Consider the following 22,851-nt stretch of genomic DNA (forward strand, 5'->3'; position numbering starts at 1 on the left):
CCAAAGACACGAAACACCAACGTACATGATAGAACTTTCTGTGCCACGTACACCGATGTACCAGGGAAATCTGACCGCCGGAGATTCTGTTCTATTAGCTGCTGAAGGAGGATGTTTCAAAAGAGGGCGCTATCAGAATGAGCTCGTACACACTTCGCCGTGGGGCGGGGGGGGGGGGGCAGATATCTGGGGGAAAAGAAATTCAGATATCTGGGGGAAAAGAAATTCACTATTTCACAAAGTTAAAACAATTACTACCCACTCCACTCCCAGTAAATGTGAGAGCAGTAGTCTAGCCACGTATGCGCTAAGCAAGCGCAGAGCAGTAGTCGTATAGCGAAAGATAATACTTGCTTCTTCTTCATTGTCCTTCCTATAATTATGGTGTCCCTCCAGTGATCTTTTCCGGCTGATGGTCCGTCCCAACTTGACTGCGGGTCCAAACTATACTTGGGACTGGTCCCAACTTGAGTGTCCTGGGGTGGATTTCACAAAGGTAGTCCTAACTTAGGACTAGTCCTAGGCAATGCTAAGAGATAGGACTGGTCCTAAGTTAGGATGGGTTGCTGGTCCTAACGTAGGACCAGTCTTATCTCTTAGCATTGCCTAGGACTAGTCCTAAGTTAGGACTACCTTTGTGACTAAGTTAGGACTACCTTTGTGAAATCCACCCCATGTTGGGGCGTCCCAACCACACAGTTGGGGCGTCCCAACTGTAGTTGGGACTGGACATGTCCCAAAGTGGGGCCAATTCCCAGGTATAGTTGGGACTGGTCCAAAAGGGGGCAAAATGACTGGTTTCAATCCCAACTATAATTGGGCCAGTAGTAACTATCGACAGGCAGTCAGATATTCAATATTCAACCAGCGTTATATTCAATGTTTAAAGCCATTGGCCACTTTCGGTAAACACTATTGTCCAAGGCCCACACTTCGTGTATCACAACTTCTATATAAAATAACAAACCTGTAAAAATTTAGGCTCAATCGGTCATCAGAGTCGGGAGAAAAAAACCACCATTGTTTCCGCACGTTTCGTTGTGTCATGACATGTGTTTAAAATAAATCCGTAATTCTCGATATCGAGAATTTATATTGTTTTACTGTTCTCTCAAAAAGTAAAGCATTTCATATGGAACAATATTTCATTGTCCATCAATGGCTTTAACCAGCCAGAATAAATGTTTAACCAGATTCAATGTTCATCCAGCCAGGTATTTATTTATTCAATATTCAATTATATTAGACTTAAAAAACATCAAGTTTCACAGACACATCAGATACGTTAATGTCATTGAAATGAGGAAATTCTCATTCAGTGCAATGGTTGCAACAGGCCACCGTAGAATGCAGCACAGTGGGTTTTTCCAGGTGTGAGAAATTTCTACTATTGCATTTTCGCACAGCAGATCTGCGCGTGTACTACTGAATACATTCACACATCGGTGTCGAGTTAGTTGGCGAAGAGGTGCACTGCTTTTTGAACGTTACAACCAGCAATATTCAACTTAATATCCAACGAAGAAGTTCAGGTGTACGCAGTGAGCATTAGTGACATCGACAGCTTGAGGTAGGACTTAACTTGATTGAGTTGTCTTAATTTTAATGCACCATGATGACCATCTATGGCATGGGGGCTATTTCTACCTCCATAGACCCCTTTACAGATAGGCCGGAAGTGGTGATTATGATGCATTTTGGGAGAGTTTACGAGTAAGCTATGCACGTTATATGCGTGACGAACATCCCAAAACATCGCTTCCTATCCCAGAATGCATTGTTTTTTCCTATCTGTAAAGGGGTCTATGAACCATGAACTGACACAGGTGACAGGTTTATGCTACTACTAGTTCACACATGGTTCACACTAACACTACAGTACGAGTACAGTACATACATGTAATGTACATGTACATGAACTTAGCTCTATTCTACCTCCATGGTATGACTTGAACAGTAGTACACGGTCTTGTATTTTGTGATGTATTGAATGAAACCCCATGTCTGACAATGATAGCTACGGTAATTATTACCGATGTTTTTATTTAGTATTATAGAAGTTTTTTGTTTTTCATGAAACACAACTACACTAGACTGAAGTCTTCGTGTTTCATTCTTGATCTTATTCTTAAGCCTTAATCATTCGTTCATAAAGAAATCATTATAGTTCTTTTATTTATTTGTCACATCATTCATTTTTTATTTCCACGAACCATAGAGCTGTTCCTTGCCCTATGCACAAACCATGATGGCTATAATAGCTCTATGACACAAACACCGTCCATTGATATGTGAGGAAATCATCATGTAGCACGCACTAGCACAATGGTTGATATGAAACGGTGCACCTAATGTAGGCCTACATTTCGATGTGTATAATGCTGTTATGAACTTTTGTACCTTTGAACCATTTACCATTTGTGGTAGTGTATGTTGGGTTTTCCCAGTTCTGAGAAACTACTTATAGCCTAATAAAAAATAATAATAATTTGTGGGGCTAACCCTCCGTACTTGCAGCTAAGAGCTGAATTGCGAAGGACGCGGCTACAACGTGTTCATGAAGCAGGCATGCAAGGGCGCCTTTGGTTGCAAGCCACATCAATCAACCCATTATGACCACGGAGCACAGCCAAGATCGAAAGTGTTTGATTTTTCCCGAGGGAGGAAAATCGGATGGTCTGGAAAACCCTCGTGGCTCAGCAGAGAACCAACGCACAACTCAACTCATGGTCCTGGCGGGGAATCGAACCGAGGTCACCTTGGTGAGAGGCAAGTGCTTTACGCACACTCTAGAGCTAGGGTCTAGCTTTATGTGACTTTCATGGGTTTATAAACCCAACCATGACCCGGTAACCATGGCCCATTTGCTTTTGCGGAAGTACAAAAGTACATTTTGTAGGTTGGCGAAAATGGTGCACTTTTTTGTAATTAATGTTTTAAACGTTGTTTATCGTACAGAATCCATTACTGTTCGCCGGCCATCTTCCACTTCCGATTCATCAAAGAGGTTCAAGTGTGCGCAGTGAGCATTGGTCACATCTACTGCTTGAGGTAGGACTTTGTTGTCTTAATGCACGTGACCGATTAGAATTGTAACGTTTTGTAGAAACACTTTTTGGTTCACACAGTACACGCTCTTGTTTGAATCCTATCCGACAAAATGTTTGAAAGCTATACGAAATAAAGTTTAGCGGAGTTTTTGAAGTTTGTGTTTTTTAGGATCAACAAATAAAGGCCCGTAACCAGAATGTGATTGTATACCTTACCTGCATGTGTGCATGTACTTGCATTGACTGCGTATCTCTGTGAAATGAATGTAGGTCAAAGGTGAAGATACACGCCGGCTGGAGGCCAGTTTTATGGTGTTACTCACAAGCCTCGAAGTGTGACGTCAGATGTTCAGGCTAACTTACTGATTGTAAAACGTCATTGGTTTATTTCATCAGATAACAGGAGCCCATTCTCATCAAGATGGCCGAAGCTGCACTACCCACCACTGAGACCACATGCAAGATTAGCCATGTATGCATCGAATGCCCCATCTGCCTGAGTCGGTTCACCGATCCAAAAATCCTGGACTGTCTGCACAGCTTTTGCTTCAAATGTCTTCAGGAACTTATAGACAAACAGGATCCGAAGACGGATATTATAATTTGCCCAATGTGCAAAAAAGAAACGTCCATCCCAGATGAGGGATTGTCCGATCTTCTTAGCTGCTTTTTCTTGAGCTCGCTTATCGATGACGTCACCAATCTTGAAGGTCCGAAGGAGAACATTAACCCACCTGTCTTGACTTGCGTTTGGTGCGACGAAGGTCTTGAAGATGTCTCACGGTGTGTTGACTGTGATGCTAATTTTTGCAAGACATGTCTGAAATACCACGCAAAATTAAAAAGTCACAGGCATCATAAAATCATTGATGCTGTCAACTCATCAAATGAGCGATCCAAAGACAAGGACAAAACTGAGTCACCAAAGTGCCGAAAACATACTGACCAGGAACTGCGTTTCTATTGCGATACGTGTGATTTACTTGCATGCCCTGTCTGCGCGGTGTTTGATCATAGAGAGTCAAGCCACAATCTCTCTGAAATCAATGATTCAATTCGGTCTTATCGTCGAGCTGTTGATGAAGCCTTGCAGAAGTTTGACGAGTGTCGCAAACAAATCCAAAAAGTGGATGACTCTATCAAGCACTCACATCGTAGATTACAGCTCATGGTCGACCAGGCTCTTCGAGATATTGTGGCTAAGGAGGAAGAAGAAATCACTAAGATAAGAAGTGCATCTCGCCTCCTTCGAGAAAGAGTCACTCAAATCAGTCAAGAAAGAGGTAAGGGATTTGAGAGCATACAGAGCAGCAATCGCGATAAGATGAGCCGTGCAGAGCAGATCGTAGCTTCAGTCAATGACTTGATGCACCATGCTGATAACTTTGAGCTGCTGGACCTGAAGCCAAAAGTCATGCACAACTTAGAATTCCACAAAGAGCTCCAGTTTCAAACAGTGCAGCACAGCAAGTCATTCATCGGGTTCAAAGGTCATGATATCGTCACTGATGCAGATCTCGGTGAAATACTAGAGGAAGAGAAGTGGGAAGTGAAGACAGAGTCTGGTAAAGAAGGGGAAGGTGAGGGGGAGTTTAAGTGGGCACTGGACGTTGCTTGCTTCAGCAATGGTGACATTGTCGTTACTGATTCAAAAAGGCGGCTATTATCCACATTTACATCAAAGGGTATTTACAAATCTACTGGTGTTCAAAGTGAAACAGAGGACGGTAAACTAAAACAACCTTTTGGCGTCGCCGTTACCTCTGATGACCTGCTTCTGGTTATTGACGGACAGGATGTAAAGGTTTATGATAGAGAACTGCGATATATCCGTCAGTTCAGACCCTCACAGGATCAAGTCGAGGGGCAGTCAAAGAGTCTACTTCGTGGTATTGCTGTAGACAAGAAAGGTCGGATTGCAGTGGCTGACTGTAAGAGAAAGGTAATATCTCTCCATAATGTAGGTGGATCCATTATTTCCACACTACATCATGACGATATTAGTACCAACTGCTTTCTATCTGTAAGCTGCAAGGAGCGTCTGGTTTTTACAAACGACACGGAGATGAAACTAGTTTGTCTGGATTTCATGGGAAACGAGGTGTTCAATATCAGCAGCTCCATTGGCGGCAAACATTATGGTGTCTGCTGCGACGATGCTGGAGACATCTATGTGTCTGATCATTGCGGTCGCCGGGGAACCCGTAAGATTCATCATTACGATGCATCAGGTGAGCACATCGGCTGTGTAGCTCGTGGCTTGTACGCACCTCTAGGCATGAACTTTACTCCCACCGGTGACCTCGTCGTGGCTGATAGAAACTCAGTCAAGGTCTTGCATCGTTTTTAAAGTGTCCAGAACATCATGGTCGGAAATGATACAGTGAATGACAAGGAAGTTCACTACTTACAAAGTTGAACAATAATAAATAAACGAGAGACTAACCCAGTCTTTCGACAAGAATGAGAACATTCTCATTTTGGACAAAATGTACATTCATAATAGTATTCAAAACGTACCAATAAGATTATTCGACTCTCGCTTTGCATTGAGTCATTTATAAAGTAATGTCCTGCTGTTCCGGTTAACCAAACAAGAAGGTGGTATGACGTAAAACCGTGACAATTTTTGTGAGGTACATCACAGCCAGAGACCGCTCAGGAGGAAACTACAAGCTTCATGTTCAGTTATCTAGCTAGGAATAGGAAAACCATGATTTTCCATTTTATAAGCAGCCACCTAGATTGCAAAGAGTGTAGAGCTACGAATGTTGGTTGATGATGAGCAGCTCTCATAAAACATGTAAATACCTTACTACGTCTCCAGTAAGAACCGTAACCAAGTCTGATAAATCACTTTAGATTGTTGACAGCAAACCGAAGCATTGATACAAGATACTAACAAGGTTGTAGGGATCCAAGATCCGAAAAATGGCCAATGGTGTCAAGTTAGTATCGAATTTCTCAAGAGTGAACTGTGGGAAAAGAGAAATAAAAATCGTAAAAATTATCTTAATATGGTTGCTATCCGCAAACTTTTAACTTACTTTTAAATCATTTACAGTTTTTAAATTTAAGTGCCCTTTGATTGCCTTTATGCTTCAGACCGTATGGCTTTATTATTATAATCACGCCACGTTTTAAAATAAAAGCCTTCACTTGATAAGTAAATAATTAACAATTGAAGTAACTGATGTTATCATTCTTCGAAAAATCGATGCAATTTTTGAATAATAGTACAGTTTTACTTCAGACATGCCGTTGGATACAGAGGCAATGCTAGGGCGCCACCTTCAGACATGACAGTTAATAATGTTTAGTGTATAACATAATGCTACCTTATGAAGACAAAAAAGAAAATATATAAAAAATTAAAGGCTTGTAAAATGCATTTGCTTTGCACTACCGCTATGCACTTCCTATTCGAACTAAATCACTCAGTTGATAATAATAGTTAAATTTCAAATCTTTGGTTTGTCGGACTTTCGAACAATATGTATATAACTAAATACTGTGGTTGGTAGACAATGTATTTTCCTGCTATTCTACCGTTAAATCATTTTAATATGTAGTTCTAGTAAACTGAAGAAATTTATACGATTCAACTGTAATTTGATTCCCTAAAGCTTTAGTCAAGTTGAACTTAAGTTTTTAAGAATAAACCATCAAATTAACTCTCCGCGAAAAGAAGTTTATCTTCAATTCTTAAAGGTTTTTCTTGGTGTTCATACTAGGGCCAATATAATCAACATGCCCCCCCCCCCCACACATAGTGCACTGAACCATGTACGAGTTCGTTGCATATATCTTGACTAAAGACAGCAAAAAAGTAACGCCCAGCTGTTGTAAAAGCACCTATAATTTTAAACTTGTTACTCGTATTCTAAAATTGATAATACCAGGAGACGGGAAATTTAATTACGGTGATTTTGACACCTCGTTTGTTATAATCGGTCGAGTATTGTTGTCGCGGTAAGTGCTTACAGGTGGAAGGTGCATATTTCCATTGTTGCCGTAACTCCTGTTGACAAGAACAGCTTTTTAAAATTCCAGCTATTAGATTCACGCTGAATCAGAGAGAGTAATCATGTCAATAGGAGTTATACTGCAACAATGGAACTGGGCACATACCGCGACAACAATACTCGACCGATTGTAACAAACAAGGTGTCAAAATCACCGTAATAAAATTGTCCGTTTCGGTGTATTTTCATTTTTTGAATACGAGTAACAAGTTTAAAAGTATATGTGCTTTTACAACAGCCGCGTTACTTTTGTTGCTGTCTTTATATTATGACAAAGGTTATAAATAGAAGACGGGATGTCGCCATGTTGGTGGTAAAATACCAAGAAGGTTCGATTCAATGAAGCATCAACAATCATGAGACCATTTCCAGGGAAACCAAAAACACGAAACACCAACGTACATGATAGAACTTTCTGCCACGTACACCGATGTACCAGGGAAATCTGACCGCCGGAGATTCTGTTCTATTAGCTGCTGAAGGAAGATGTTTCACACTTCGCCGTGGGGCGGGGGGGGGGGGTGCAGATATCTGGGGGAAAAGAAATTCAGATATCTGGGGGAAAAGAAACTCACTATTTCGCAAAATTAAAACAATTACTACCCACTCCACTCCCAGTAATTGTGAGAGCAGTAGTCTAGCCACGTAAGCGCTAAGCAGTAGTCGTATAGCGAAATATTATACTTGCTTCTTCATTGTCTTTCCTATAATATAGTGTCCCTCCAGTGGTCTTTTCCGGCTGATGGTCCGTCCCAACTTGACAGCGGGTCCAAACTATACTTGGGACTGGTCCCAACTTGAGTGCCAGGGTGGATTTCACAAAGGTAGTCATAACTTAGGACTAGTCCTAGGCAATGCTAAGAGATAGGACTGGTCCTAAGTTAGGATGGGTTACTGGTCCTAACGTAGGACCAGTCCTATCTCTTAGCATTGCCTAGGACTAGTCCTAAGTTAGGACTACCTTTGTGAAATCCACCCCATGTTGGGGCGTCCGCACCACACAGTTGGGGCGTCCCAACTGTAGTTGGGACTGGACATGTCCCAAAGTGGGGCCAATTCCCAGATAGTTGGGACTGGTCCCAAAGGGGGCAAAATGACTGGTTTCAATCCCAACTATAATTGGGCCAGTAGTAACTATCCACAGGCAGTCAATATTCAATATTCAACCAGCGATATATTCAATGTTTAAAGCCATTGGACACTTTCGGTAAACACTATTGTCCAAGGCCCACACTTCGTGTATCACAACTTCTATATAAAATAACAAACCTGTAAAAATTTAGGCTCAATCGGTCATCGCAGTTGGGAGAAAAAAAAACCACAATTGTTTCCGCACGTTTCGCCGTGTCATGACATGTGTTTAAAATAAATCCGTAATTCTCGATATCGAGAATTTATATTTTCTTAATGTTCTCTCAAAAAGTAAAGCATTTCATATGGAACAATATTTCATTGCCTTAAATGTGTGAACTTTTAATTTTTTGCTGTACTGAAAGTGTCCATCAATGGCTTTAACCAGCCAGAATCAATGTTTAACCAGATTCAATGTTCATCCAGCCAGGTATTTAATTCAATATTCAATTATATTAGACTTAAAAAACATCCACAGACACATCAGATACGAAATGTCATTGAAATGAGGAAATTCTCATTCAGTGCACACTATCGCAATGGTTGCAACAGGCCACCGTAGAATGCAGCACAGTGGGTTTTCCCAGTTGTGAGAAATTTCTACTGTTGCATTTACGCACAGCAGATCTGCGCGTGTACTACTGAATACATTCACACATCGGTGTCGAGTTAGTTGGCGAAGAGGTGCACTGCTTGTTGAACGTTACAACCAGCAATATTCCACTTAAAGGAACACGTTGCCTTGGATCGGTCGAGTTGGTCTTTGAAAAGCGTTCTATAACCGTTTGTTATAAAATCGGTATGGTTAGAAAGATGTTGTAAAAGTAGAATACAATGATCTACACAAATATGCCTCGAAATTGCGTGGTTTTCGTGTTACCTCGTCGACAAACACGGTCGGCCATTTATGGGGGTCAAAAACTTGACTCCCATAAATGGCCGACCGTGTTAGTCCGCGATGTAAAATGAAAACCGTACAATGTTGAGTGCTACTTGTGTGGATCGTTGTATTCTACTTTTAAAACATCTTTCTAACCATATGCATTTCACAACAAACGGTTTCAAACGCTTTTCATAGACCAACTCGTCCGATCCACGGCAACGTGTTCCTTTAATATCCGACGAAGAAGTTCAGGTGTACGCAGTGAGCATTAGTCACATCGACAGCTTGAGGTAGGACTTAACTTGATTGAGTTGTCTTAATTTTAATGCACATGATGACCATCTATGGCATGGGGGCTATTTCTACCTCCATGAACCATGAACTGACACAGGTGACAGGTTTATGCTACTAGTTCAGACCACAGAGGAAGTCTATTTTCTTCCTCAATGTTCACACTAACACTACAGTACGTGTACAGTAAATACATGTAATTTACATGTACATGAACTTGGCTCTATTCTACCTCCATGATATGACTATGAACAGTAGTACACGGTCTTGTATTTTGTGATGTATTGAATGAAACCCCATGGCATGTCTGACAATGATAGTTATGGTAATTATTACCGATGTTTTTAGTATTATAGAAGTTTTTGTTTTTCATGAAACACAACTAGACTGAAGTCTTCGTGTTTCATTCTTAATCTTATTCTTAATCATTCGTTCATACTCATAGTAGTTCTTTTATTTATTTGTCACATCATTCATTTTCTATTTCCACGAACCATAGAGCTGTTCCTTGCCCTATGCACAAACCATGATGGCTATAATAGCTCTATGACACAAACACCGTCCATTGATATGTGAGGAAATCATCATGTAGCACGCACTAGCACAATGGTTGATATGAAACGGTGCACCTAATGTAGGCCTACATCTACAATGTGTATTGCTATTATGAACTTTTGCACCATTGAACCATTTGTGGAGAGTATGTTGGGTTTTCCCAGTTCTGTCTTAATAATAATAATAATAGTTTGGGGGACTTATCATCCTTACTCGCAGCTAAGAGCTGAATTGCAAAGGACGCGGCTACAACGTGTACGAGAAGCAGGCATGCGAGGGCGCGCCTTTGGTTGCCAGCCACATCAATCAACCCATTATGACCACGGAGCACAGCCAAGATCGAAAGTGTTTGATTTTTCCCGAGGGAGGAAAACGGGATGGTCTGGAAAACCCTCGTGGCACAGCAGAGAACCACTACACAACTCAACTCATGGCCCTGGCGGGGAATCGAACCGGGGTCACCTTGGTGAGAGGCGAGCGCTTTACGTACACCCTAGAGCTAGGGTCTAGCTTTATGTTACTTACATGGGTTTATAAACCCAACTATGACCCTGTAACCATGGCCCATTTGCTTTTGAGGAAGTACAAAAGTACATTTTGTAGGTTGGCGAAGATGGTGCACTTTTTTGTAATTTATGTTTTAAACTTTGTTTATCGTACAGAATTACAGAATCCATTACTGTTCGCCGGCCATCTTCCACTTCCGATTCATCAAAGAGGTTCAAGTGTGCGCAGTGAGCATTAGTCACATTTACAGCTTGAGGTAAGACTTTGTTGTCTTAATGCACGCGACCGATTAGAATTGTAACCTTCTGTAGAAACACTTTTTGGTTCACACAGTACACGCTCTTGTTTGAATCATATCTGACAAAATGTTTGAAAGCTATATGAAATAAAGTTTAGCAGAGTTTTTGAAGTTTGTGTTTTTTGGGATCAACAAAAAAAGGCCCGTATTGATTGTATACCTTACATGCATGTGCATTTGTACTTGCATTGACTGCGTATCTCTGTGAAATGAATGTAGGTCAAAGGTGAAGATACACGCCGGCTGGAGGCCAGTTTGATGGTGTTACTCACAAGCCTCGAAGTGTGACGTCAGATGTTCAGGCTAACTTACTGATTGTAAAATGAACATTGGTTTATTTCATCAGATAACAGGAGCCCATTCTCATCAAGATGGCCGAAGCCGCACTACCCACCACTGAGACCACATGCAAGATAAGACATGTACACATCGAATGCCCAATCTGCCTGAGTCGGTTCACCGATCCGAAAATCCTGGACTGTCTGCACAGCTTCTGCTTCAAATGTCTTCAGGAACTTATAGACAAACAGGATCCGAAGACAGATATTATTATTTGCCCAATGTGTAAAAAAGAAACGTCAATCCCAGACGGGGGATTGTCGGATCTTCTTACCTGCTTTTTCTTGAGCTCGCTTATTGATGACGTCATTAATCTTGAAGGTTCGAAGGAGGACATTAACCCTCCTGTTTTGACATGCGAAGGATGCGACGAAGGTCTTGAAGATGTCTCACGGTGTGTTGATTGTGAGGTGAATTTTTGCAAAACATGTCTGGAAATCCACGCAAAGCTAAAAAGTAACAGGCATCATCAAATCGTTAATGCTGTCAACTCATCAACCGAACGACCCAAAGACAAGGACAAAACTGAACCACCAAAGTGCCGAAAACATACTGACATGGAACTGCGTTTCTATTGTGACACTTGTGATTTACTTGCATGCCCTGTTTGCGCGGTGTTTGATCACAGAGAGTCAAACCACAATCTCTCTGAAATCAACGATTCCATTCGATCTTATCGTCGAGCTGTTGATGAAGCCTTGAAGAAGTTTGATGAGTGCCGCAAGCAGTTCCAAAAAGTGGATGACTCTATCAAGCACTCACAGCGTAGTTTACAGCTCATGGTCGACCAGGCTCTTCAAGATATTGTGGCTAAGGAGGAAGAGGAAATCACGAAGATAAGAAATGCATCTCGCCTCCTTCGAGAAAGAATCACTCAAATCGGTCAAGAAAGAGGTGAGGGATTTGAGAGCATACAGAGCAGCAATCACGATAAGATGAGCCGTGCAGAGCAGATCGTAGCTTCAGTCAATGACTTGATGCAACATGCTGATAACTTTGAGCTGCTGGACCTGAAGCCAAAAGTTATGCACAACTTAGACTTCCACAAAGAGCTCCAGTTTCAAACAGTGCAGCATAGTAAGTCATTCATCGGGTTCAAAGGTCGAGATATCGTCACTGATGCAGATCTCGGTGAAATACTAGAGGAAGAGAAGTGGGAGGTGAAGACAGAGTTTGGTAAAGAAGGGGAAGGTGAGGGGGAGTTTAAGAATGCATGGAACGTTGCTTGCTTTAGCAATGGTGACATTGTCGTTTGTGACTTCGAAGGGCGGCAATTATCCACGTTTACATCAAAGGGTAGTTACAAATCTACTGGTGTTCAAAGTGGAACAGAGGATGGTAAACTAAGCCAACCTTTTGATGTTGCGGTGACCTCTGATGACCTGCTTCTGGTTACTGACGAACAGGATGTAAAGGTTTGCGATAGAGAACTGCGATATATCCGTCAGTTCAGACCCTCACAGAATCAAGTCGAGGGGCAGTCAGAGAGTCTACTTCGTGGTATTGCTATAGACAAGAAAGGTCAGCTTGCAGTGGCTGACTGTAAGAGAAAGGTAATATCTCTCCATAATGTAGGTGGATCCATTATTTCCACACTACATCATGACGATATTAGTATCAACTGCCTTCTATCTGTAAGCAGCAAGGAGCTTCTGGTTTTTACAAACTACACGGAGATGAAACTAGTTTGTCTGGATTTCATGGGAAACGAGGTGTTCAATATCAGCACCTCTATTGACGGCAAACCTGTCAAACCTGTTGGTGTGTGTTGCGACGATGCTGGAGACATCTATGTGTCTGTTCATTGTGGTGGCTTAGTGGGAACCCATGAAATACATCATTATGATGCATCAGGTGAGCACATCGGCTGTGTAGCTCGTGGTTTGTACTATCCTATTGGCATGACGTTTACTCCTAATGGTGACCTCATCGTGGCTGATGGGCACTCGGTCAAGGTCTTGCATCGTTTGTAAAGTGTCCAGAACATCATGGTCGAAAATGGTACAATATCGTGAATAACAAGGAAATTCACTAAGTTGAACAATAATAAATAAACGAGAGACTAACCCAGTCTTTCGACACGAATGTGAATATTTTCATTTTGGACAAAATGTACATTCAAAATATTATTCAAATGTACCAATAACTTTATGATTGTTCGACTCTCGCTTTGCATTGAGTCATTTATAAAGTAATGTCCCGCTGTTCCGGTTAACCAAACAAAAAGGTGGTATGACGTAATATCGTGACAATTATTGTGAGCATAGAGGTACATCACAACCAGAGACCGCTCAGAAGAAACTCCAAGCTTCATGTTCAGTTATCTAGCTAGGAAACGTGGTTTTAAGAATCCATGTTCTTGCATTTTATAAGCAGCCACATAGATTACAAAGAATGTAGAGATATATGCATGGTGATTGATGATTAGCAGCTCTCGTGTAACATTAATTATGAGAAAACAACGGCTCCTTTAAGAACTGTAAAACCAATTAGTCTGATAAATCACTTTTAGATTGTTGACAGCAAACCGAAGCATTGACACGAGATACTAACAATGTTGTAGGGATCCCAAATCCGGAAAATGGCCAATGGTGTCAAGTTAGTATCGAATTTCTCGAGAGTGAACTGTGGGAAAAGAGAAATAAAAAACGTAAAAATTATCTTAATATGGTTGCTATCCGCAAACTTTTAACTTACTTATAAATCATTTACAGCTTTTAAATTTAAGTGCCTTTTGATTGCCTTTATGCTTCATCAGACCGTATGGCCTTATTATTATAATCACGCCACGTTTTAAAATAAAGGAAAAAGCCTTCACTTGATAAGTAAATAACTAACAATTGAAGTAACTGATGTTATCATTCTTCGAAAAATCGATGCAATTTTTGAATAATAGTACAGTTTTACTTCAGACATGCCATTGGATACAGAGGCAATGCTAGGGCGCCACCTTCAGACATGACAGTTAATAATGTTTAGTGTATAACATAATGCTACCTTATGAAGACAAAAAAGAAAATATATAAAAAATTAAAGGCTTGTAAAATGCATTTGCTTTGCGCTACCGCTATGCACTTCCTATTCGAACCAAATCACTCAGTTGATAATAATAGTTATATTTCAAATCTTTGGTTTGTCGGACTTTCGAACAATATGTATATAACTAAATACTGTGGTTGGTAGACAATGTATTTTCCTGCTATTCTACCGTTAAATCATTTTAATATGTAGTTCTAGTAAATTGAAGAAATTTATAAGATGCAACTGTAATTTGATTCCCTAAAGCTTTAGTCAAGTTAAACTTAAGTTTTTAAGAATAAACCATCAAATTAACTCTCCGCGGAAAGAAGTTTATTCTTGGTGTTCATACTAGGGCCAATATAATCAACATGCCCCCCCCCCCCTACACATAGTGCACTGAACCATGTACGAGTTCGTTGCATATATCTTGACTAAAGACAGCAAAAAAGTAACGCCCAGCTGTTGTAAAAGCACCTATAATTTTAAACTTGTTACTCTTATCCTAAAATTGATAATACCAGGAGACGGGAAATTTGATTACGGTGATTTTGACACCTCGTTTGTTATAATCGGTCGAGTATTGTTGTCGCGGTAAGTGCTTACAGGTGGAAGGTGCATATTTCCATTGTTGCCGTAACTCCTATTGACAAGAACAGCTTTTTAAAATTCCAGCTATTAGATTCACGCTGAATCAGAGAGAGTAATCATGTCAATAGTAGTTACTGCAACACTGTGTGCACATACCGCGACAACAATACTCGACCGATTGTAACAAACAAGGTGTCAAAATCACCGTAATAAAATTGTCCGTTTCGGTGTATTTTCATTTTTTGAATACGAGTTACAAGTTTAAAATTATATGTGCTTTTACAACAGCCGCGTTACTTTTGTGCTGTCTTTATATTATGACAAAGGTTATAAATAGAAGACGGGATGTCGCCATGTTGGTGGTGAAATACTAAGAAGGTTCGATTCAATGAAGCATCAACAATCATGAGACCATTTCCAGGGGAACCAAAGACACGAAACACCAACGTACATGATAGAACTTTCTGTGCCACGTACACCGATGTACCAGGGAAATCTGACCGCCGGAGATTCTGTTCTATTAGCTGCTGAAGGAGGATGTTTCAAAAGAGGGCGCTATCAGAATGAGCTCGTACATACTTCGCCGTGGGGCGGGGGGGGGGCAGATATCTGGGGGAAAAGAAATTCACTATTTTCACAAAGTTCCAACAATTACTACCCACTCCACTCCCAGTAATTGTGAGAGCAGTAGTCTAGCCACGTAAGCGCTAAGCAAGCGCAGAGTAGTAGTCGTATAGCGAAAGATTATACTTGCTTCTTCATTGTCTTTCCTATATTATGGTGTCCCTCCAGTGGTCTTTTCCGGCTGATGGTCCGTCCCAACTTGACAGCGGGTCCAAACTATACTTGGGACTGGTCCCAACTTGAGTGTCCTGGGGTGGATTTCACAAAGGTAGTCCTAACTTAGGACTAGTCCTAGGCAATGCTATTAGAGATAGGACTGGTCCTAAGTTAGGATGGGTTGCTGGTCCTAACGTAGGACCAGTCCTATCTCTTAGCATTGCCTAGGACTAGTCCTAAGTTAGGACTACCTTTGTGACTAAGTTAGGACTACCTTTGTGAAATCCGCCCCATGTTGGGGGCGTCCGCACCACACAGTTGGGGCGTCCCAACTGTAGTTGGGATTGGACATGTCCCAAAGTGGGGCCAATTCCCAGGTATAGTTGGGACTGGTCCCAAAGGGGGCAAAATGACTGGTTTCAATCCCAACTATAATTGGGCCAGTAGTAATTATCGACAGGCAGTCAGATATTCAATATTCAACCAGCGATATATTCAATGTTTAAAGCCATTGGACACTTTCGGTAAACACTATTGTCCAAACTTCGTGTATCACAACTTCTATATAAAATAACAAACCTGTAAAAATTTAGGCTCAATCGGTCATCGGAGTTGGGAGAAAAAAAAACACAATTGTTTCCGCACGTTTCGCCGTGTCATGACATGTGTTTAAAATAAATCCGTAATTCTCGATATCGAGAATTTATATTTTCTTAATGTTCTCTCAAAAAGTAAAGCATTTCATATGGAACAATATTTCATTGCCTTAAATGTGTGAACTTTTAATTTTTTGCTGTACTGAAAGTGTCCATCAATGGCTTTAACCAGCCAGAATCAATGTTTAACCAGATTCAATGTTCATCCAGCCAGGTATTTAATTCAATATTCAATTATATTAGACTTAAAAAACATCCACAGACACATCAGATACGTTATGTCATTGAAATAAGGAAACTATCATTCAGTGCACACTAGGCCACCGTAGAATGCAGCGCAGTGGGTTTTTCCAGTTGTGAGAAATTTCTACCATTGCATTTACGCACAGTAGATCTGCGCGTGTACTACTGAATACATTCACACATCGGTGTCGAGTTAGTTGGCGAAGGGGTGCACTGCTTTTTGAACGTTACAACCAGCAATATTCCACTTAATATCCAACGAAGAAGTTCAGGTGTACGCAGTGAGCATTAGTCACATCGACAGCTTGAGGTTGGACTTTACCTGATCAAGAGTCTATGTTGTCTTAATTTTAATGCACATGATGACTATCTATGGCATGGGGGCTATTTCTACCTCCATTAACCACTAGTGACACAGGTGACAGGTTTGCTACTAGTTCACACTAAACACTACAGTACGTGTACAGTACATATTGTAATTTACATGTATATACATGTAATTAACAAATACATGAACTTTAGCTCTATTATACCTCCATGATATAACTATGAACAGTAGTACACGGTCTTGTATTTTGTGATGTTATGAATGAAACCCCATGTCTGACAATGATAGCTATGGTAATTATTACTGATGTTTTAATTTAGTATTATAGAAGTTTTTTGTTTTTCATGAAACACAACTACACTAGACTGAAGTCTTCGTGTTTCATTCTTGATCTTATTCTTAAGCCTTAATCATTCGTTCATAAAGAAATCATAATAGTTCTTTTATTTATTTGTCACATCATTCATTTTCTATTTCCACGAACCATAGAGCTGTTCTTTACCCTATATAATATGCACAAACCATGATGGCTATAATAGCTCTACGACACAAACACCGTCTATTGACTTGTGAGAAAATCATCATGTAGCACGCACTAGCACAATGGTTGGTATTAAACGGTGCACACGTAGGCCCAGAGTGTGTACAACAATGTATATAATGCTAGATTATGAAGTTTTGCACCATTGAACCATGTATGGTAGAGTATGATGGGTTTTCCCAGTTCTGAGAAACTATACTTATAATAGTAGTAATAATAATAATTTGGGGGCTAACCATCCTTACTCGCAGCTAAGAGCTGAATTGCGAAGGACGCGGCTACTGTTCGAGAAGTAGGCATGCAAGGGCGCCTTTGGTTTCCAGCCGCATCAACCCATTATGACCACGGAGCACAGCCAAGATCGAAAGTGTTTGATTTTTCCCGAGGGAGGAAAACGGGATGGTCTGGAAACCCTCGTGGCACAGCAGAGAGCCAACGCACAACTAAACTCATGGCCCTGGCGGGGAATCGAACCGGGGTCACCTTGGTGAGAGGCGAGCGCTTTACGCACACCCTAGAGCTAGGGTCAAGCTTTATGTTACTTACATGGGTTTATAATCCCAACTATGACCCTGTAACCATGGCCCATTTGCTTTTGAGGAAGTACAAAAGTACATTTTGTAGGTTGGCGAAGATGGTTCACTTTTTTGTAATTAATGTTTTAAACTTTGTTTATCGTACAGAATCCATTAGGGCCTACTGTTCGCCGGCCATCTTCCACTTCCGATTCATCAAAGAGGTTTAAGTGTGCGCAGTGAGCATTAGTCACATCTACAGCTTGAGGTAGGACTTTGTTGTCTTAATGCACGCGACAGATTAGAATTGTAACCTTTTGTAGAAACACTTTTTGGTTCACACAGTACATGCTCTTGTTTGAATCATATCTGACAAAATGTTTGAAAGCTATACGAAATAAAGTTTAGCGGAGTTTTTGAAGTTTGTGTTTTTTAGGATCAACAAATAAAGGCCCGTAACCAGAATGTGATTGTATACCTTACATGCATATGTGCATATGTACTTGCATTGACTGCGTATCTCTGTGAAATGAATGTAGGTCAAAGGTGAAGATACACGCCGGCTGGAGGCCAGTTTTATGGCGTTACTCGCAAGCCTCGAAGTGTGACGTCAGATGTTCAGGCTAACTTACCGATTGTAAAATGAACATTGGTTTACTTCATCAGATAACAGGAGCCCATTCTCATCAAGATGGCCGAAGCCGCACTTCCCACCACTGAGACCACTTGCAAGATTAGCCATGTACACATCGAATGTCCCATCTGCCTGAGTCGGTTCACCGATCCAAAAATCCTGGACTGTCTGCACAGCTTCTGCTTCAAATGTCTTCAGGAACTTATAGACAAACAGGATCCAAAGACGGATATTATAATTTGCCCAATGTGTAAAAAAGAAACGTCCATCCCAGATGAGGGATTGTCGGATCTTCTTGGCTGTTTTTTCTTGAGCTCGCTTATTGATGACGTCATCAATCTTGAAGGTCCGAAGGAGGACATTGACCCACCTGTCTTGACTTGCATTTGGTGCGACGAAGGTCTTGAAGATGTCTCACGGTGTGTTGACTGTGATGCAAATTTTTGCAAGACATGTCTGAAAAACCACGCGAAACTAAAAAATCACAAGCATCATCAAATCGTTGATGCTGTCGGCTTGTCAAATGAGCGACCCAAAGACAAGAACAAAACTGAACCACCAAAGTGCCGAAAATACAGTGACCAAGACCTGTGTTTCTATTGCGAAACGTGTGATTTACTTGTGTGTCCAAAATGTGCAGTGTTTGATCACCGAGCGTCAAACCACAATCTCTCTGAAATCAATGATTCCATTCGATCTTATCGTCGAGCTGTTGATGAAGCCTTGAAGAAGTTTGATGAGTGCCGCAAGCAATTCCAAAAAGTGGATGACTCTATCAAGCACTCGCATCGTAGATTACAGCTCATGGTCGACCGGGCTCTTCGAGACATTGTGGCAAAGGAGGAAGACGAAATCACGAAGATAAGAAATGCATCTCGCCTCCTTCAAGAAAGAGTCACTCAAATCGGTCAAGAAAGAGGTGAGGGATTTGAGAGCATACAGAGCAGCAATCACGATAAGATGAGCCGTGCAGAGCAGATCGTAGCTTCAGTCAATGACTTGATGCACCATGCTGATAACTTTGAGCTGCTGGACCTCAAGCCAAAAGTTATGCAAAACTTAGACTTCTACAAAGAGCTCCAGTTTCAAACAGTGCAGCATAGCAAGTCATTCATCGGGTTCAAAGGTCATAATATCATCACTGATGCAGATCTCGGTGAAATACTAGAGGAAGAGAAGTGGGGGGTGAAGACAGAGTTTGGAAAAGAAGGGGAAGGTGATGGGGAGTTCGAGTTTGCAAAAGACGTTGCTTGCTTCAGCAATGGTGACATTGTCGTTACTGATACAGGCAGGATGCTAATATCCACATTTACATCAACGGGTATTTACAAATCTACTGGTGTTCAAAGTGGAACGGAGGATGGTAAACTAAGCCAACCTTTTGATGTTGCGGTGACCTCTGATGACCTGCTTCTGGTTACTGACGAACAGGATGTAAAGGTTTGCGATAGAGAACTGCGATATATTCGTCAGTTCAGACCCTCACAGAATCAAGTCGAGGGGAAGTCAGAGAGTCTACTTCGTGGTGTTGCTGTGGACCACAAAGATCGAATTGCAGTGGCCGACTGTAACAGAAAGGTAATATCTCTCCATAATATGGATGGATCCATTATTTCCACAATACATCATGACGATATTAGTATCAACTGCTTTTTATCTGTATGCAGCAAGGAACGTCTGGTTTTTACAAACTACGAGAAGATGAAACTCGTTTGTGTGGATTTCATGGGAAACGAGGTGTTCAATATCAGCACCTCCATTGGCGGCAAATCTGTCAAACCTCTTGGTGTGTGTTGCGACGATGCTGGAGACATCTATGTGTCTGATCATTCTGGTGACCGGGGAACCTGTGAGATTCATCAATACGATACATCAGGTGAGCACATCGGCTGTGTAGCTCGTGGCTTGTACAATCCTCTTGGCATGACCTTTACTCTTACGAGTGACCTCATCGTGGCTGATTTATACTCGGTCAAGGTCTTGCATCGATTGTAAAGTGCCGATGACGTCATGGACGAAAACTTTACAAAATCGTAGATCACTGCATTTTACAACTTGCACAGTTAAACATTAATGACGAGAAACTTACCCAGCCGCTCTCAAGAATGTGAATTATCTGCCATTCGGACAAATGAATTCAAAATAGTATTCAAAAGTTCCAATAACTTCATGAAATCAAAACTGTCCGACTTTCGCTTTACATTGAATCACTCACGAATTAATCCCCGCAGGGCTGGTTTACCATACAAAAAGGGAGTGTTGGATGTGAAATAATGACAATTATTGTGAGGTACATCACAACCAGAGACCGCTCAGGAGGAAACTGCAAGCTTTATGTTCAGTTATCTAGTTAGCAAAACGTGGTTTTACAAGACTCCATGATTTTCCATTTTATAAGCAGCCACCTAGATTGCAAAGAGTGTAGAGCTACGAATGTTGGTTGATGGTTATAGCTCTCATGTAACATGTAAAGACCTTACTATGAGAAGACAACGTCTCCAGTAAGAACCGTAACCAAGTCTGATAAATCACTTTAGATTGTTGACAGCAAACCGAAGCATTGATACGAGATACTAACAAGGTTGAAGGAATCCCAGATCCGAAAATGGCCAATGGTGTCAAGTTAGTATCGAATTTCTCAAGAGTGAACCGTGGGAAAAGAGAAATAAAAATCGTAAAAATTATCTTAATATGGTTGCTATCCGCAAACTTTTCACTTACTTTTAAATCATTTACAGCTTTTAAATTTAAGTGCCCTTTGATTGCCTTTATGCTTCAGACCGTATTGCCTTATTATTATAATCACGCCACGTTTTAAAATAAAGGAAAAAGCCTTCACTTGATAAGTAAATAATTAACAATTGAAGTAACTGATGTTATCATTCTTCGAAAATATCGATACCATTTTCTAAAAAAGTACAGTTTTACTTCAGACATGCCGTTGGATACAGAACAATGCTAGGGCGCCACCTTCAGATAGGATAGTTAATAATGTTTAGTGTATAACAATGCTACCTAATGAAGACAAAAAAGAAAATATATAAAAAATTAAAGGCTTGTAAAATGCATTTGCTTTGCGCTACCGCTATGCACTTCCTATTCGAACTAAATCACTCAGTTGATAATAATATATAGTTATATTTCAAATCTTTGGTTTGTCTGACTTTCGAACAATATGTATATAACTAAATACTGTGGTTGGTAGACAATGTATTTTCCTGCTATTCTACCGTTAAATCATTTTAATATGTAGTTCTAGTAAACTGAAGAAATTTATACGATTCAACTGTAATTTGATTCCCTAAAGCTTTAGTCAAGTTGAACTTAAGTTTTTAAGAATAAACCATCAAATTAACTCTCCGCGAAAAGAAGTTTATTCTTCAATTCTTAAAGATTTTTCTTGGTGTTCATACTAGGGCCAATATAATCAACATGCCCCCCCCCCCTACACATAGTGCACTGAACCATGTACGAGTTCGTTGCATATATCTTGACTAAAGACAGCAAAAAAGTAACGCCCAGCTGTTGTAAAAGCACCTATAATTTTAAACTTGTTACTCGTATTCTAAAACTGATAATACCAGGAGACGGGAAATTTAATTACGGTGATTTTGACACCTCGTTTGTTATAATCGGTCGAGTATTGTTGTCGCGGTAAGTGCTTACAGGTGGAAGGTGCATATTTCCATTGTTGCCGTAACTCCTGTTGACAAGAACAGCTTTTTAAAATTCCAGCTATTAGATTCACGCTGAATCAGAGAGAGTAATCATGTCAATAGTAGTTACTGCAACACTGTGTGCACATACCGCGACAACAATACTCGACCGATTGTAACAAACAAGGTGTCAAAATCACCGTGATAAAATTGTCCGTTTCGGTGTATTTTCATTTTTTGAATAGGAGTAACAAGTTTTAAATTATATGTGCTTTTACACCAGCCGCGTTACATTTTTTGCTGTCTTTATATTATGACAAAGGTTATAAATAGAAGACGGGATGTCGCCATGTTGGTGGTAAAATACCAAGAAGGTTCGATTCAATGAAGCATCAACAATAATGAAACCATTTCCAGGGAAACCAAAGACATGAAACACCAACGTACATTATTCTCTTTATCCCAAAACTTCCTCAAAAGGATTAACCTCTAAACCCAATAGGTCAGAACTACCCCCCCCCCCTTTAAAAAGGGGGGAACGGACGAACAAACAAACAAACAGCAAAAAACATCATTGGTTTAACACTATCAGTCCGTATTACCTTCCACCAGTGTCACGAGACACACACCCCCTCCCCCAACTCCCCTCGGAGCAGCCTTTTCTCACAAACTAAAAACAACCCACAGGACCCCACCCGCTCTCCTGTCTTTTATTAAAATTCAAAAGATTTCCTGCACCAATATTCTTTTTAGCGAATTCATTTTCAAAAGGCGTCTATTTGCGGCGGAAAGAACTTCCGCCCTTTGACC

At 40.7% G+C, this 22,851-nt stretch overlaps 3 protein-coding genes across 6 annotated transcripts; all 3 read left to right on the plus strand.

The window, feature by feature from the left end:
- Positions 1–1,451: 1,451 nt before the first annotated feature.
- LOC139952836 (uncharacterized) lies at positions 1,452–5,566 on the plus strand. The gene is made up of 3 exons (XM_071952090.1): positions 1,452–1,570; positions 2,959–3,051; positions 3,447–5,566. The coding sequence occupies exon 3, from the start codon at positions 3,472–3,474 to the stop codon at positions 5,398–5,400; it is 1,929 nt and encodes a 642-aa protein (XP_071808191.1). The 5' UTR covers positions 1,452–1,570; positions 2,959–3,051; positions 3,447–3,471; the 3' UTR covers positions 5,401–5,566.
- On the plus strand, positions 1,468–21,795 carry LOC139952832 (uncharacterized). 3 transcript variants are annotated; one of them, XM_071952084.1, is made up of 4 exons: positions 1,468–1,532; positions 9,342–9,379; positions 10,598–10,698; positions 11,087–14,414. In XM_071952084.1, the coding sequence occupies exon 4, from the start codon at positions 11,112–11,114 to the stop codon at positions 13,050–13,052; it is 1,941 nt and encodes a 646-aa protein (XP_071808185.1). In that variant the 5' UTR covers positions 1,468–1,532; positions 9,342–9,379; positions 10,598–10,698; positions 11,087–11,111; the 3' UTR covers positions 13,053–14,414. The 3 variants fall into 3 exon arrangements, 2 of the variants coding, with proteins under 2 accessions (XP_071808185.1, XP_071808186.1); XR_011787916.1 differs by lacking the exon at positions 1,468–1,532 and adding an exon at positions 20,676–21,795 and having other exon boundaries at positions 9,194–9,379; positions 11,087–13,348; XM_071952085.1 differs by lacking the exon at positions 1,468–1,532 and having other exon boundaries at positions 9,194–9,379; positions 10,606–10,698.
- LOC139952833 (uncharacterized) lies at positions 16,555–20,667 on the plus strand. Of its 2 annotated transcripts, none has more exons than XM_071952087.1 (3): positions 16,555–16,677; positions 17,920–18,019; positions 18,418–20,667. In XM_071952087.1, exon 3 carries the CDS (start codon positions 18,443–18,445, stop codon positions 20,378–20,380), a length of 1,938 nt encoding a protein of 645 aa, XP_071808188.1. In that variant the 5' UTR covers positions 16,555–16,677; positions 17,920–18,019; positions 18,418–18,442; the 3' UTR covers positions 20,381–20,667. The 2 variants fall into 2 exon arrangements, with proteins under 2 accessions (XP_071808188.1, XP_071808189.1); XM_071952088.1 differs by lacking the exon at positions 16,555–16,677 and adding an exon at positions 16,695–16,822.
- Positions 21,796–22,851: the final 1,056 nt, after the last annotated feature.

Source organism: Asterias amurensis, chromosome 21 (genome assembly GCF_032118995.1).
Source record: "Asterias amurensis chromosome 21, ASM3211899v1".
Classification (NCBI taxonomy): Eukaryota; Metazoa; Echinodermata; class Asteroidea; order Forcipulatida; family Asteriidae; genus Asterias; species Asterias amurensis.

Excerpts from the sequence above, each read along its gene's own strand:
- LOC139952833 (XM_071952087.1), top strand. The coding sequence starts at position 18,443 with ATGGCCGAAGCCGCACTTCCCACCACTGAGACCACTTGCAAGATTAGC.
- LOC139952836 (XM_071952090.1), top strand. The coding sequence starts at position 3,472 with ATGGCCGAAGCTGCACTACCCACCACTGAGACCACATGCAAGATTAGC.
- LOC139952832 (XM_071952084.1), top strand. The coding sequence starts at position 11,112 with ATGGCCGAAGCCGCACTACCCACCACTGAGACCACATGCAAGATAAGA.